Source organism: Hylobates moloch, unplaced genomic scaffold (assembly GCF_009828535.3).
Source record: "Hylobates moloch isolate HMO894 unplaced genomic scaffold, HMol_V3 SCAFFOLD_12, whole genome shotgun sequence".
In the NCBI taxonomy this organism is placed as follows: domain Eukaryota; kingdom Metazoa; phylum Chordata; class Mammalia; order Primates; family Hylobatidae; genus Hylobates; species Hylobates moloch.
The window spans coordinates 66,250,220-66,262,725 of record NW_026652287.1 but is presented as its reverse complement, the minus strand read 5'-3'; the positions used below and the strand labels follow the sequence as shown (position 1 = coordinate 66,262,725).

Below are 12,506 nucleotides of genomic sequence, written 5' to 3'. Positions count from 1 at the left end.
CACAGAACCAAACCATATCAGGGTATGTATGTAAAAGAAATAAAATCAGTTTCTCAAAGAGATATCTGCACTCTCATGTTTAATGCAGCATTATTCACAGTAACCAAGATATAGACACAACTTAAATGTCCATTGACAGATGAATGGATAAAGAATAAAGACAGTGTGATGCACACACACACACACACACCCATACACACACACACAAAATGGAATATTATTCAGCCATAAAAAGAAGAAAATCCTGCCATTTCCAACAGCATGGATGAACCTGGAAGACATTATGCTAAGTGAAATAAGCCAGACACAGAAGACAAATACTGCACGATCTCACTTACATGTGGAAGCTAAAAAAGTCAACGTAGAGAAGCAGAGAGTAGAAAAATAGTTACCAAGGGCTGGGGGTTGGGAAAAATAGACAGATGTTGGTCAAAGCAGACAACCTTTCCATTGTACAATGAACACATTCTGGGGATCTAAAGTACAGCATGGGTGGTGATAGATTTATTAATTAATTTGATTGTGGTGATCTTTAGACAATGTGTATGTACTGTATATCAAATCATATTGTACACATTAATATATACAATTTTTATTTGTCAATTAAATATTTTTTCAAAAGCTACCCCGATAAACTATTTTCACCTATCAGATTGGCGAAAATTAAGAGGTAAGAATAAATACCAGTTCGGCAACAATGGAAAACCAGGCACTCTCATATGACTGCTTTGAAAGTAAATTGGTATAACTTATATTGGAGGACAATTTGTTATGACAAAATGCACATAACCATTTGATACTATAATTTTACTTATGAGAATTTATTTTACAGATATACTCAAATAAGTATGAAATAACATATATACAAGGTTTTCTTGTTGCAGTATTATTTCATGTAATAAAATATTAGAACAAATCTAAGAAACTGTCAACGGTGGAAGGGTTACATAAACTACAGTATAGAATATAATAGAATATGAAAATAAGCAATGTGAACAATGTGTTCATGTCACCTCTTGTGTTAAAGGAGAAAAATAAGAAAACAAAATACATATTTGCCTACACACAAAATATCTCTGGAAATACATACAAGGAACTGGTAATACTGTTGCCTTGGAAAGATCAGCTGGGTGGCTGGATGATAATGGTGGGAGAAAATTTTTCCTGGTCTATCCTTTTGCAGTTTTGAAATTTTGCAATGTTTGAATCTTACTTTCATAAGCCAATAAATAAAACTCACATGTAAAAACTTTTTACTATTACAATTTTGGATTTCATTTTTTATTAACTAAGTGATATGTAAGCTTTGATGATTAGCCTCTACTATTTTGATTTCTAGTCTTCAGTATAAAAGAAAATGGATTCAGTATAATGCCTTCTCTCTTCAGCTTCCTCCCTGCCTCCCAACTTCACATCTTGGTTAAAAAAATATCTGAAAAGAAAGTTTCCTATTTGTAAAGAGTGACAAGTGAACTCTACAGGGTTAGAGGCCTTCAATGAGGAAGGCTGCACAGCTGCAGATATGAATATATATATGAAAACGAAGTCATTTCAATTTGTCTCCAAGGACTCTCAGACTCAGGAGTGAATTCCAGAAAAATAATATGCACATCAAAAGCGCTTGATTTCTTTGTCTAAAACTCTCTTCCTGAATAGAGTTACACTGATAAAACAGCTTCTAGACTGGAATTTCTCTAAGGAAGAGAGGAAATGGTGAAATATAGACCATTCTAATGTTCTAAGAATTACTATTCAGCCATGTTAGTCACACATGATTTAACCCCCTTCCTTGTGACAGTTTCCTGTTAAAATATGTTCAAGTGAATTATGTAAATGATCTATTTTAAAATGTACTTCAAGGAATATACTAAAGCAGATGTCAACATTTATCCGAAGTTCTAACATCCAACCCAAATTTATTACATGTCACGCCAAGCTCTGTGCTGTAAAACAAAAAATGAACAGAGATGAAACCCAGGCACAAAGAGGAGGAAATTCCAGAGAAAACATACTCACAGTAGTAAAACTTCAAGCTCAGATAAAAACCTCTTCCAATGCTTCTTACACTGCATTTTTTTCTCCTACATATACAGAAAGACAAGAACAAAATTAAGGAAAGGATCTGTTTCTGGAATTCTTAACCCAAGGTCTATAGTCTCCCTAAATTAGATGAACTTTTTGGTGTAAACGCATATGAACACTTTTCTGGGGAGGTGACCTTTAGCTTTTACCAGATTTTCAAAAATCCATTAGCCCCAAAAGAGATCTAGAACCAGTGTTCTTGAATTAAAAGTTTTTCATGCAATGTATCGCCATGCTAAACTCTTTCATCATATTTTACACACATTTACATAAATTCAAAAACATTCTATGTATTCAAAGACAATCCCATGACAGCTAGAACCTCCCCAACTTGATCTTATAAAGAATCCAACTTGTGTTATTTCTAGTCTGCTGCAAAATTTCACTAATTTGGTGTTTATGACTTGGGTTATTTGGATATGTCAGTTCAAGTTTACCTTTGCCTTTTGAAAAGATGGGCTTACTAAGCAAATAAAAATATAACTCTTTACTTCCAAGAAGCTTTAGAAGATAGCCCAGAGCCTGACACATGAATATTTTAATGAGTTTAACAATATTGTACTGAGCACCTACTCTGTCCCTAGCACTGTTCTTGATGCCTTCATACATCTTAGATCATTGCATGTCTCTGGATCTCAGGTTTCCAACTTCTACCAAAAAAGAGTTAAATTAAGTATGCTCCTAGGTCTCACCAGTTGTAGCATTCTATCATTTGCAAATTGCTAGAGAAGGTGGAGTTTTGGAGCTCTACCCTCAGGAATAAAGGGAGAGAAATTCAACAGGAATTTTGGAAACTATTTTCCAAGTTGAACTAGGAAGTCAGAAACAATCAGGCTAAAAAATCATTTTCAAGGACCATTTTATCAGAATTTACATTTTACAAGACCATTGTCCTGGGAGCCAGACAGGTTGGATTTTCTGCCCATCTCTAACACTTGCTATTTGTGACTCTTTGCCAGTCACTTAACCTCCCTAAGGTCATAATTTTCTAGTCTCAAAAATGAAGGAGTCGGATTTTTTGTTTATGCTAATGTAGCACTATAATACCCTGTTGCTTGAAATGTGGTCTATGACCAAAAAACCTCAGCTTCACTAGGAGCTGCTGAGAAATGGCAAATCCAGGGCCCCTGTCAGATCTGCTGAATCGGAATCTGCATTGTAAGATGATTCCCAGGTGATTAAAGTTAGAGAAGCACAGATCTAACACACCTAGTACAATTTCCCACCTCAGTCCCTCTAAGAAAAGTAATTGGTAATGAACCAATGTTACAAAACTGCAATGTTCTGTGGCTAAGGTTTCATTAAATGCTCTCATTTTTTCCTGATAAGCATGCGTGTGTGTGTGTGTGTGTGTGCGTGTGTGTGTGTGTGTGCGCGCGCGCGTGCATGCGCATGTTGGGTTAAAATAGGGGGCAGAGATAAAAGCAGAAGGGCAAAGTCCGGCCATACTTTCATTTACCACATTAAGAGAAAGTTAAAATGTATGTAGAGACAGTAAGACTTTGTACACACCTTGGTAATCTCAGGTATTTTTACTCATAACAACCAGCAATTAAATTCTTGAAAAGGGTATGTATGCTTCATTCAATTTATCCAGCAAACATTTACTGAGCTACTATGGGCAAGGCCCTGTAATAAGGCACTAGGATACAAAGACAAATAAGAGCTCTTCAAAGAAACCTGCCTAGTCCTTTGAGAGAGGTGGGTGAATAATGTAATGCTTTGATAATATTGCTACGCATAGGAGTGACACCCAAACCGCACTGGAGGGGTCAGAGACAATCCAGGAAATAACACCTGTCTTTAAGAAAGAAAGGGAAGGGGTTCTAGAAGCAATGATATTCCATTCAGACTCACGGAAAGAAAACTCCCAAAAGGGAGTGTGATTTGGTGGCAGCTGCAGAGAGAACAGGAAGGTAGACTGTACAGACCCTTTGGGGATGGGGTCCTGAGGCTCAACCATAAGACAATATACGAACTGGGGCCAGGGATACATTGGCATTAAGAAATAGGCTTTAGCTTGGCCACCTCTAGAGCAACCACATTCTATTTGTTGAATAGTCGGGCCAGCTGGTTGTTTCTTTAGCAGACTGTTCACCTTCTCAGGAATTTTGAGATGTCTATGTACAATTAAGTAGTACTAAATGCAATTTGGAGAAATGGAGAAATTAGGTAAATAATTTTTAAAATGGTTCTGTAATGCAAGCTGCAAACTCGGAATCACCTTGAAACCCTCTTTCTTCCGCACTTCCCCAGTCCTATCCAACAGATAATCAGATGTGGTCCACTTCACCTCGTCTCTTAGACATACTTTCTCCTCTGCATCCTCATTGACTTTGCCCAGGCTAACAGCATTAACTCTCAACAGTGGCTACACATGTGAACCACCTTGGGACCTTTTAAAAAATACTGGTGACTACCATTTTTTTTTAAAGTTCATTTTTTTAAAGGCCTATTTTTTTAAAAGTCGATTTTTTAAAGGCTCATTTTTTAAAAAAAGCTCCTAGATAATTCTAATATATAGTCAGGGTTGGGAACACAGGTTTACATCCTGTCCATTTCTTGGTTTGCACATCTGAAATATCCCTCTACCAGGTCTTTCCGCCTCCAGTCTGGTGGTTTTGTTTTGTTTTGTTTTTGATAGGGTCTTACTCTGTTGCCCAGACTGAAATGCAGTGGAGTGATCTTGGCTCACTGCAACCTCTGCCTCTAGGGTTCAAGCAATCCTCCCACCTCAGCCTCTCGAGTAGCTGGAACTACAGGCAGGCACCACCATACCCAGCCATTTTTTTTTTTTTTTTTTTTTTTTGTATTTCTTGGTAGAGACGGGGTTTCACCATGTTGGCCAGTCTGGTCTCGAACTCCTGACCTCAAGTGATCCGCCCACCTCAGCCTCCCAAAGTGCTGGGATTACAGGCATGAGCCACCACGCCCAGCCTGCCTCCAGTTAGCTCTTGCCATCTTTCCCCCAATTCTTCTGCCAACTTCCAATCCACTATCTAACCTAGAATCAAAGTCATATTTTAACAACACAAATCTAAGTCTTTCACTCTCCTACTTAAAAATCACCCACAGACTTACTATCTTTCCAGCATCCTCTTCTCACTGTCTTCCCTACACCCAGTCCACTGCACTGAATGAAATGCTATTCATGAGTAAGACCTACGTTTTCATACATACACCTCCAGGCCTCTGCAACTGCTATTTGTTCCACTCGGAATGTAATTCCCCTCCTTTACTGCCTGCCAAAATTCTACTCATCCTTCAAAATCCAGCTGGATGGTTTTTCCATTTGTTTTTGAGAACTGTTTACTGAGTGGTTACTCTGGCCAGATACTCTTCTGGGTGCCAGACACATCCCTCCTCTGGGAGGAGAGAGTTGCTATCTTTTTTTTTTTTTTTTTAATTAGTAGACTTTATTTTTTAGAGCAGATTTAGATTTACAAAAAATTGGAGGAAAATAAGGCGTTCCCACACACATGCACACAGCTTCCCAATTATTAACATCTCATACCAGTGAGGTACATTTGTTAAAATCAATGATCTTACGTTGACATATCATTGTTACTGTAGTTTACACTAGGGTTCACTCTTAGTGTGGTATATTCTATGGGTTTTGACAAATATATGATAATATGTATCCACCATTACAGTATCAGAGTAGTTTCACTGCCCTAAAAATCATCTGTGCTGTGCCTATTCATCTAACCCTTACCAAACACCCAGAAACCATATTTTACTGTCTCAATTGTTCTTCCTTTTCCAAAGTGTCATATATTTGGAATCATATGGTATGTAACCTTTTCAGATAGACTTCTGATATGGTTTTGCTGTGTCCCCACCCAAATTCATCTTGAATTGTAGCTCCCACAATTCCCATGTGTTGTGGGAGGGGCCCAGTGGGAGTTAATTGAATCATGGGGGTGGGTCTTTCCAGTGCTGTTCTTGTGACAGTGAATAAGTCTCACAAGATCTGATGGTTTTAAAAACGGGAGTTTCCCTGCACAAGTTCTCTCTTGTCTGCCATCATAAGATGTGCCTTTCATCTTCTGCCATGATACTGAGGCCTCCCCAGCCATGTGAAACTGTTGAGTCCATTAAACCTCTTTTACTTTTTTTTTCTTTTTATTTATTTTTTAATTTTACTTTAAGTTCTGGATACTTGTGCTGAACATGCAGGTTTGTTACATAGGTATACATGTGCCATGGTGGTTTGCTGCACCTATCAACCCATCATCTAGGTTTTAAGCCCCGCATGCATTAGGTATTTGTCCTAATACTCTTCCTCCCATTTCCCCCAACCCTCCAACAGGCCCTGGGTGTGTGATGTTCCCCTCCCCTCTGTGCCCATGTGTTCTTATTGTTCAACTCCCACTTACAAGTAAGAACATACAGTGTTTGGTTTTCTGTTCCTGTGTTAGTTTGCTGAAGATGATGGTTTCCAGCTTCATTCATGCCCCTACAAAGGACATGAACTCATTCTTTTTTATGGCTGTGAGAGTTGCTATCTTTTATGTGCTTCTGTGATTTTTTGTACAATTCTCGCTAAAGTACCTCTTTCACAACAGTTTAATCTTTTGTTTACCTGGCTATTTCCCCAGAGAGACTCTGAGCTCCTTGAGGACAGAACTATGCCTTATTCATCTCTATATGCTCAGTACCCAGTCCATATAAGAGTTTAGTAAATGTTTACCTATTGTTGACCAACTATGACGAAAATGAAGAGCAGCTCTTCTGTGTTTGTGTATGGACCTATCTCTGACTGACTCCTGAGCTTGATCCTGGAATTCCCTTTCTGCTTCACTGGCTGCAGTCAATCAACTGTCTTCTGACCTCCTACTCTGTTTGTTGGTTTGTTGCTCTGTTGCTCCTACTCAAAAGCCTCCTCCTTTCACCCTTCTGAGTTGTGATAGAAGACAATTTATAAAGCAGTACCAAATGCCAAACTGTGGCTTAGCCTGTGAAGCTGCCTGGAGAGGACCCAGCTCATCCTAAAAATCCAGGAAAATCGGGGCAGGCTAGCACAACCTGACCCTCTTTAACAAAGTCCTGGAGACTTTTCAGAAGTCTTTTTTTTTTTTTTTTTTGATGTGGTGTCTCACTTTATCACCCACGCTAGAGTGCAGTGGTGCAATCTTGGCTCACTGCAGCCTCTTCTTCCCATGCTCAAGCGATTCTCCTGCCTCAGCCTCCCAAGTAGCTGGGACTACAGGAGCATAGCAACACACCCAGCTAAGTTTTGTGTTTTTAGTAGAGACGGGGTTTCACCTGGTTGATCAGGCTGGTCTCAAACTCCTGACCTCAAGTGATCCACCCACCTTGGGCTCTCAAAGTGCTGGGAATACAGGCGTGAACCACCACACCCAGCCCGGAAAAGTCTTTCATGCTATAGCATCTGGGGATGGAAAGCATTTAACTTCCACATTCTTGCAAGACAGGCCTTTACTTCTCCAGTCATCTGAAATCATATCTCTTATTTCCACTTACAAAATTTTATTTTCAAATACCCCTTTCAATGTTGATGAAAAATGACATATTTTAATATGAAAGAAGAACAAATAAGTGGAACTGATGTCCTGTGACAGTAATTCTTTCCATACCTGTTTAAATAATTTGACAGCGTATGTTAGGTTTTGAATCTCCACTCTGTATACTTCAAAAATCTCTCCTTCTCCAATTAGGAAGTCTTTGTGGAAATTTCTAGTTCCTTCTATGATGTTTTGAAAGCTGATGGAAGATTTAAGCAGTACTCCTTAGGAAGGAAAGTAAGGGGAAGATCAGTTACCTAAGAATGAACATCATCATTATAACCAAAATTTCTATATTAGAAACAAATCAGAGTCCAGTGGAAGGTCAGTAGAGAAAGGCCCAGGAACCAAAGCTGAAGCCCACCATGTGCTCTCTGCACATTTACTTGGATCTAGTTCCCACCATTCCACAGAGCAAAGGGTTTCTTAGAACAGCAGCATTGTGACTTTTACCTCTTCTCAAAAGAGATCAGCCAAAGAGCTTAGTGGAAGAAATTCTTCCAAGATTCAATTTTCTGGTCATTAGGTCAATGTGTTGCTGTTGACCTACTATGAACCTAAAACTACTAAAAAATTATGGAAGTGGAAATATGGACATGACTAAGCAATATTCTCCAAGCATGACTGATAGAAACACTTTTCATGTGCCAAATCCTCTAACTGCCTAATTTACTTCCTCAGAGTAAATTAGAAAGATGATTCAGCTTTTTAAAAACTCACCCAAAGTAGAGATTGGGAGAAAACATGCAAAGAGTAATCAAATACAAATTGAAAAGGAAAAGTTTGGCTACGTCCTTCAGAACCCAATTTTGTCTATATTTCCATAGCTAATACAAAATCCTCTCTGAAGACACTTAACGTTTGATTTAGACCTTATTGTTGAAGAACCAAAGCCTTATCTAACTTTCCTAATTCTTTTTTCAATGAAAGAAGCATCAGATCTAGTGGCAAAGACTAGGCAACGCAGCCTTAAATAGTCTTTAACTTTCATCAGAATGATTCCAGGTGGAACTAAATTATTCTTCCTACTAATAAAGTAGGAAAGTTGATATGGAAGATAACTAGATTTTCATACTGACCTTCAGCATTGCTCTACAATCATCTTGAAAGATTTCAGTAATTGCTGTGAGCATTTCTAAAACTATATAAATTTCAACATAATTTTAAAAATGTTTTCCCATAGGCTAGGAGCGGTGGCTCACGCCTGTAATGCCAGCACTTTGGGAGGCCAAGGAGGATGGATCACGAGGTCAGGAGATCGAGACCATCCTGGCTAATACAGTGAAACCCCGTCTCCACTAAAAATACAAAAAAAATTTAGCCGGGCATAGTGGCAGGCGCCTGTAGTCCCAGCTACTTGGGAGGATGAGGCAGAAGAATGGTGTGAATCCGGGAGGTGGAGCTTGCAGTGAGCCAAGATGGTGCCACTGCACTCCAGCCTGGGCGACAAAGCGAGACTCCGTCTCAAAAAAAAAAAAAAAAAAAATGTTTTCCCATGACACACAAACATAGCAAATTTTACCAACAAAAAACTAAAACATCCCCCTTTGTGAAGAGACCACAATTGCTCATTAGCCAATGGAGCCTTAACATAATAATATATCATCTATTAGAACTATAAGTGTCAATCAAATTGAAGTTATTTTAATATCTATGAAATTTTATACCGAATCTGAATATAAATGATTATTGTGTTTATTGGGCATTTCTCTCTCTTAATTCACTTAAATGAAAGTATGAATTTAAAAAAAATTGTTGGAAAAAAACTGGGTTTTTCTTACCTTTTTCATTATGTTCAGGAATAAGAACATTATCCACTGTGATATTGGCTGTTTCCTAAGAGAAGAAATACATACTAAAGTAATTCCATTTCATACGTCTAGAAAGAACCAGAGCCTCAACAGAAATCCAAAGCTCCCTGGGGACTATGCAGTGCAACAGAGTGCAACCTAATTTAAAAGAAAGCTAGCAGAAATCAAAGTTATTTCACTTTATTTAATAGCATTCATTGCCATATTTAAGGCTTTCACACCAACGGTAAAAACTCAAGTTTCAATGTCACAGTCAGTTAAAGTCAATTTTAAATTACTTCTAATGCTATAAAAATGACCACTGCTAGTTTGCTCTAATAAAAACTAACAGTGACATGCAAAACACCAAACAAAAAAGGAAAATTAAAAGCTGAGTTAAGACAAATGTATAAATCACAGCATCCTTAGTAGTTCTCAGTCTCATCTCTGAGAGATCACTGAGAACAGAAAGCTCTTAATTTCTCAAATATTTATAAATCTCTAATTTCCTGAATCCTCAACTAAATAGAGAATAATGAGAGAACCAGGGCATTTCTGATTTTTAAAAAGTGCTGGCAAATCCAGCATTTTTCTGCCTGCTAATTTCATTCCTTAGGCTCAATTATACATGCAACAAAGTTCAAGGCTCATTTTCTATGCACAGATACTCTACCTTGAATAATATGTTTGGAAATCCACCTTCCTGATAACTCTTCTCTGAAGGACTCAACACTGCTCCTGAAAGAGAAATACGGAAGGTAGATACAAAAAAATTTTATGTCCCTAATGTTTTTCCTTTCGGAGACTCTGAAAATAAGTGTCTTGCTAGCCATTGTTCATTTCTAAAGTTTCATTCCCATGCAACATTACAATAAATTTGTGAAAGTATTGTTTGTGAAGTATTATATTTGTGAAATAGCTTTCTAATTAACAAATGTTATACAAACATACTTTTGTTCACTTAAAACATAAGTAGTTGCCTTAATCTATTATTAACTTTAAATAATTTAAATAATTAAATAATAAACAAGTAATAAATAAGATAAATTATTGTTAGACATTTAAAATACTAAAATACAAAGAAGAAAATTAAAAAAAAAAATTATCAGCCTTTTTTTTTTTTTTTTTGAGATGGACTCTCACTCTCGCCCAGGCTGTAGTGCAGTAGCATGATCTTGGCTCATTGCAATCTCTCTCTGCCTCCTAGGTTCAAGTGATTCTCCTGCCTCAGCCTCCCAAATAGCCAGCCAGGATTACAGGCACCTGTCAGCACGCCTGGCTAATTTTTTTTGTATTTTTAGTAGAGATGGGGTTTCGCCATGTTGGCCAGGCTAGTCTCGAACTCCTGGCCTCAAGAGATCTGCCTGCCTCGGCCTCCCAAAGTGCTGGGATTACAGGCATGAGCCACCCACCACACCGGGCCTTTTTTTTTTTTTTTTTTTTGAGACAGAGTCTCGCTCTGTCAACCAGGCTGGAGCGCAGTGGTGCAATCTTGGCTCACTGCAACCTCCGCCTCCTGGGTTCAAGTGATTCTCCTGCCTCAGCCTCCTGAGTAGCTGGGATTACAGGCCCCTGCCACCACGTCCAGCTAATTTTTGTATTTTTAGTAGAGACGGGGTTTCACCATGTTGGCCAAGTTGGTCTCAAACTCCTGACCTCAAGTGATCCATCTTGAGGCCTCGGCCTCCCAAAGCGCTAGGATTACAGGCATGAGCCACAGCGCCTAGCTGTGTTATCAGCATTTTTGCACATATATTTTTAAAAGTTACAATTATGATATTATATCTTCCTGGGTTGGTTTTTTTTTTATATCATCTTGTGCCATAAAGTATTGGAGGTGGTGTGTGTGTGTGTGTGTGTGTGTGTGTGTGTATCAATGACAAATATTTACCACCCCAAATGTCAACTATAACTTCTGTTTGGTAAAGTGCTGTCCGGACTGAGGTAATTTATGTAGCTTCCTACAAAAGATTAAAACCCTGCCATATTTTGCTGTGATTTCTAACATTTTGTCTCAGACTAGAAAACTTTCATTTTATAGTCTAGCTTTCTTCTTTCTACATTATCTTCTAGTGTTTCTTAAATTATTTTGCTTGGAAAACTAGCAAGAAAGCATAACCAATTAATAACAAATTTCCTTGATAACACTCTAAACCAGCTAGACTTAACAGACATCTATAGAACATTCCATCCAAAACCAAAATATATACATATTTCTCAAGTATACATTGAACATTTTCCAGAACAGACCTGACCTTAGGCAATTAAATGAACCTCAAATACATGTGTAAGGATTAAAATCATACAAAGTCTATTTTCTGATCATATTGAAATACAAGCAGAAAGCAGCAGAAGGAAATTTGAGAAATTCACAAGTGTCTGGAAATTAAACAACAAAATCGTAAATAACAAATGAGTTAAAAAAGAAGTCATGAGAGAAATTGGAAAATACCTTGAGATGAATGAAAATGAAAACACAACATATCAAAAGTTATGAGATGCAGCAAAAGCCACTCTTAGAGGGAAATTTATAGCTGCAAATGCCTACCTTAAAAAAAGAAGAAAGGCATCAAATCAGTAAACTAAACTTTCACATTAAAGAACTAGAAAAAGAAGCACAACCTAAACTGAAGCAAGCAAAAGGAAGGAAATAATTAAGATTAGAAATAAACGAAATAGAGGAATTTTTTTTTTTTTTTTTTTAGAGATGGAGTCTCACTCTGTCAACCAGGCTACAGTGCAGTGGTGCGATCTCGGCTCACTGTAACCTCCACCTCCCAGGTTCAAGCAATTCTCCTGCTTCAGCCTCCTTAATAGCTGGGACTACAGGTGCACGCTGCCATGCCCAGCTAATTTTTTTGTATTTTAGTAGAGATGAGGTTTCACCGTTTTGCCCAAGCTGGTTTCGAACTTCTCAGCTCAGGCAATCTGCCTGCCTCGGCCTCCCAAAGTGCCAGGATTACAGGCATGAGCTACCTCGCCCAGCCAAAACAGAAGATTTTTTAAAAAGAAAAATCAATAGAACCAAAATTGTTTCTTTGAGAAGATCATTAAAATTGACAATCTTTTAGCTTAACTGACCAAGAAAGAGACTCAAATTACTAAA

General features: G+C 38.0%; 1 protein-coding gene across 2 annotated transcripts in view; it reads right to left on the bottom strand.

The window, feature by feature from the left end:
• The window catches only part of IRAK3 (interleukin 1 receptor associated kinase 3), a 62,441-nt gene that overhangs the window by 31,239 nt on the left and 18,696 nt on the right, over positions 1 to 12,506 (bottom strand). For both annotated transcript variants that reach the window (XM_032170669.2, XM_032170671.2), the window contains 4 exons: positions 10,074 to 10,138; positions 9,392 to 9,446; positions 7,683 to 7,834; positions 2,017 to 2,081 (listed from right to left, as the gene is read on the bottom strand). In XM_032170669.2, coding sequence (XP_032026560.1) covers positions 2,017 to 2,081; positions 7,683 to 7,834; positions 9,392 to 9,446; positions 10,074 to 10,138 — 337 coding nt within the window. The remainder of the gene's footprint in view (positions 1 to 2,016; positions 2,082 to 7,682; positions 7,835 to 9,391; positions 9,447 to 10,073; positions 10,139 to 12,506) is intronic.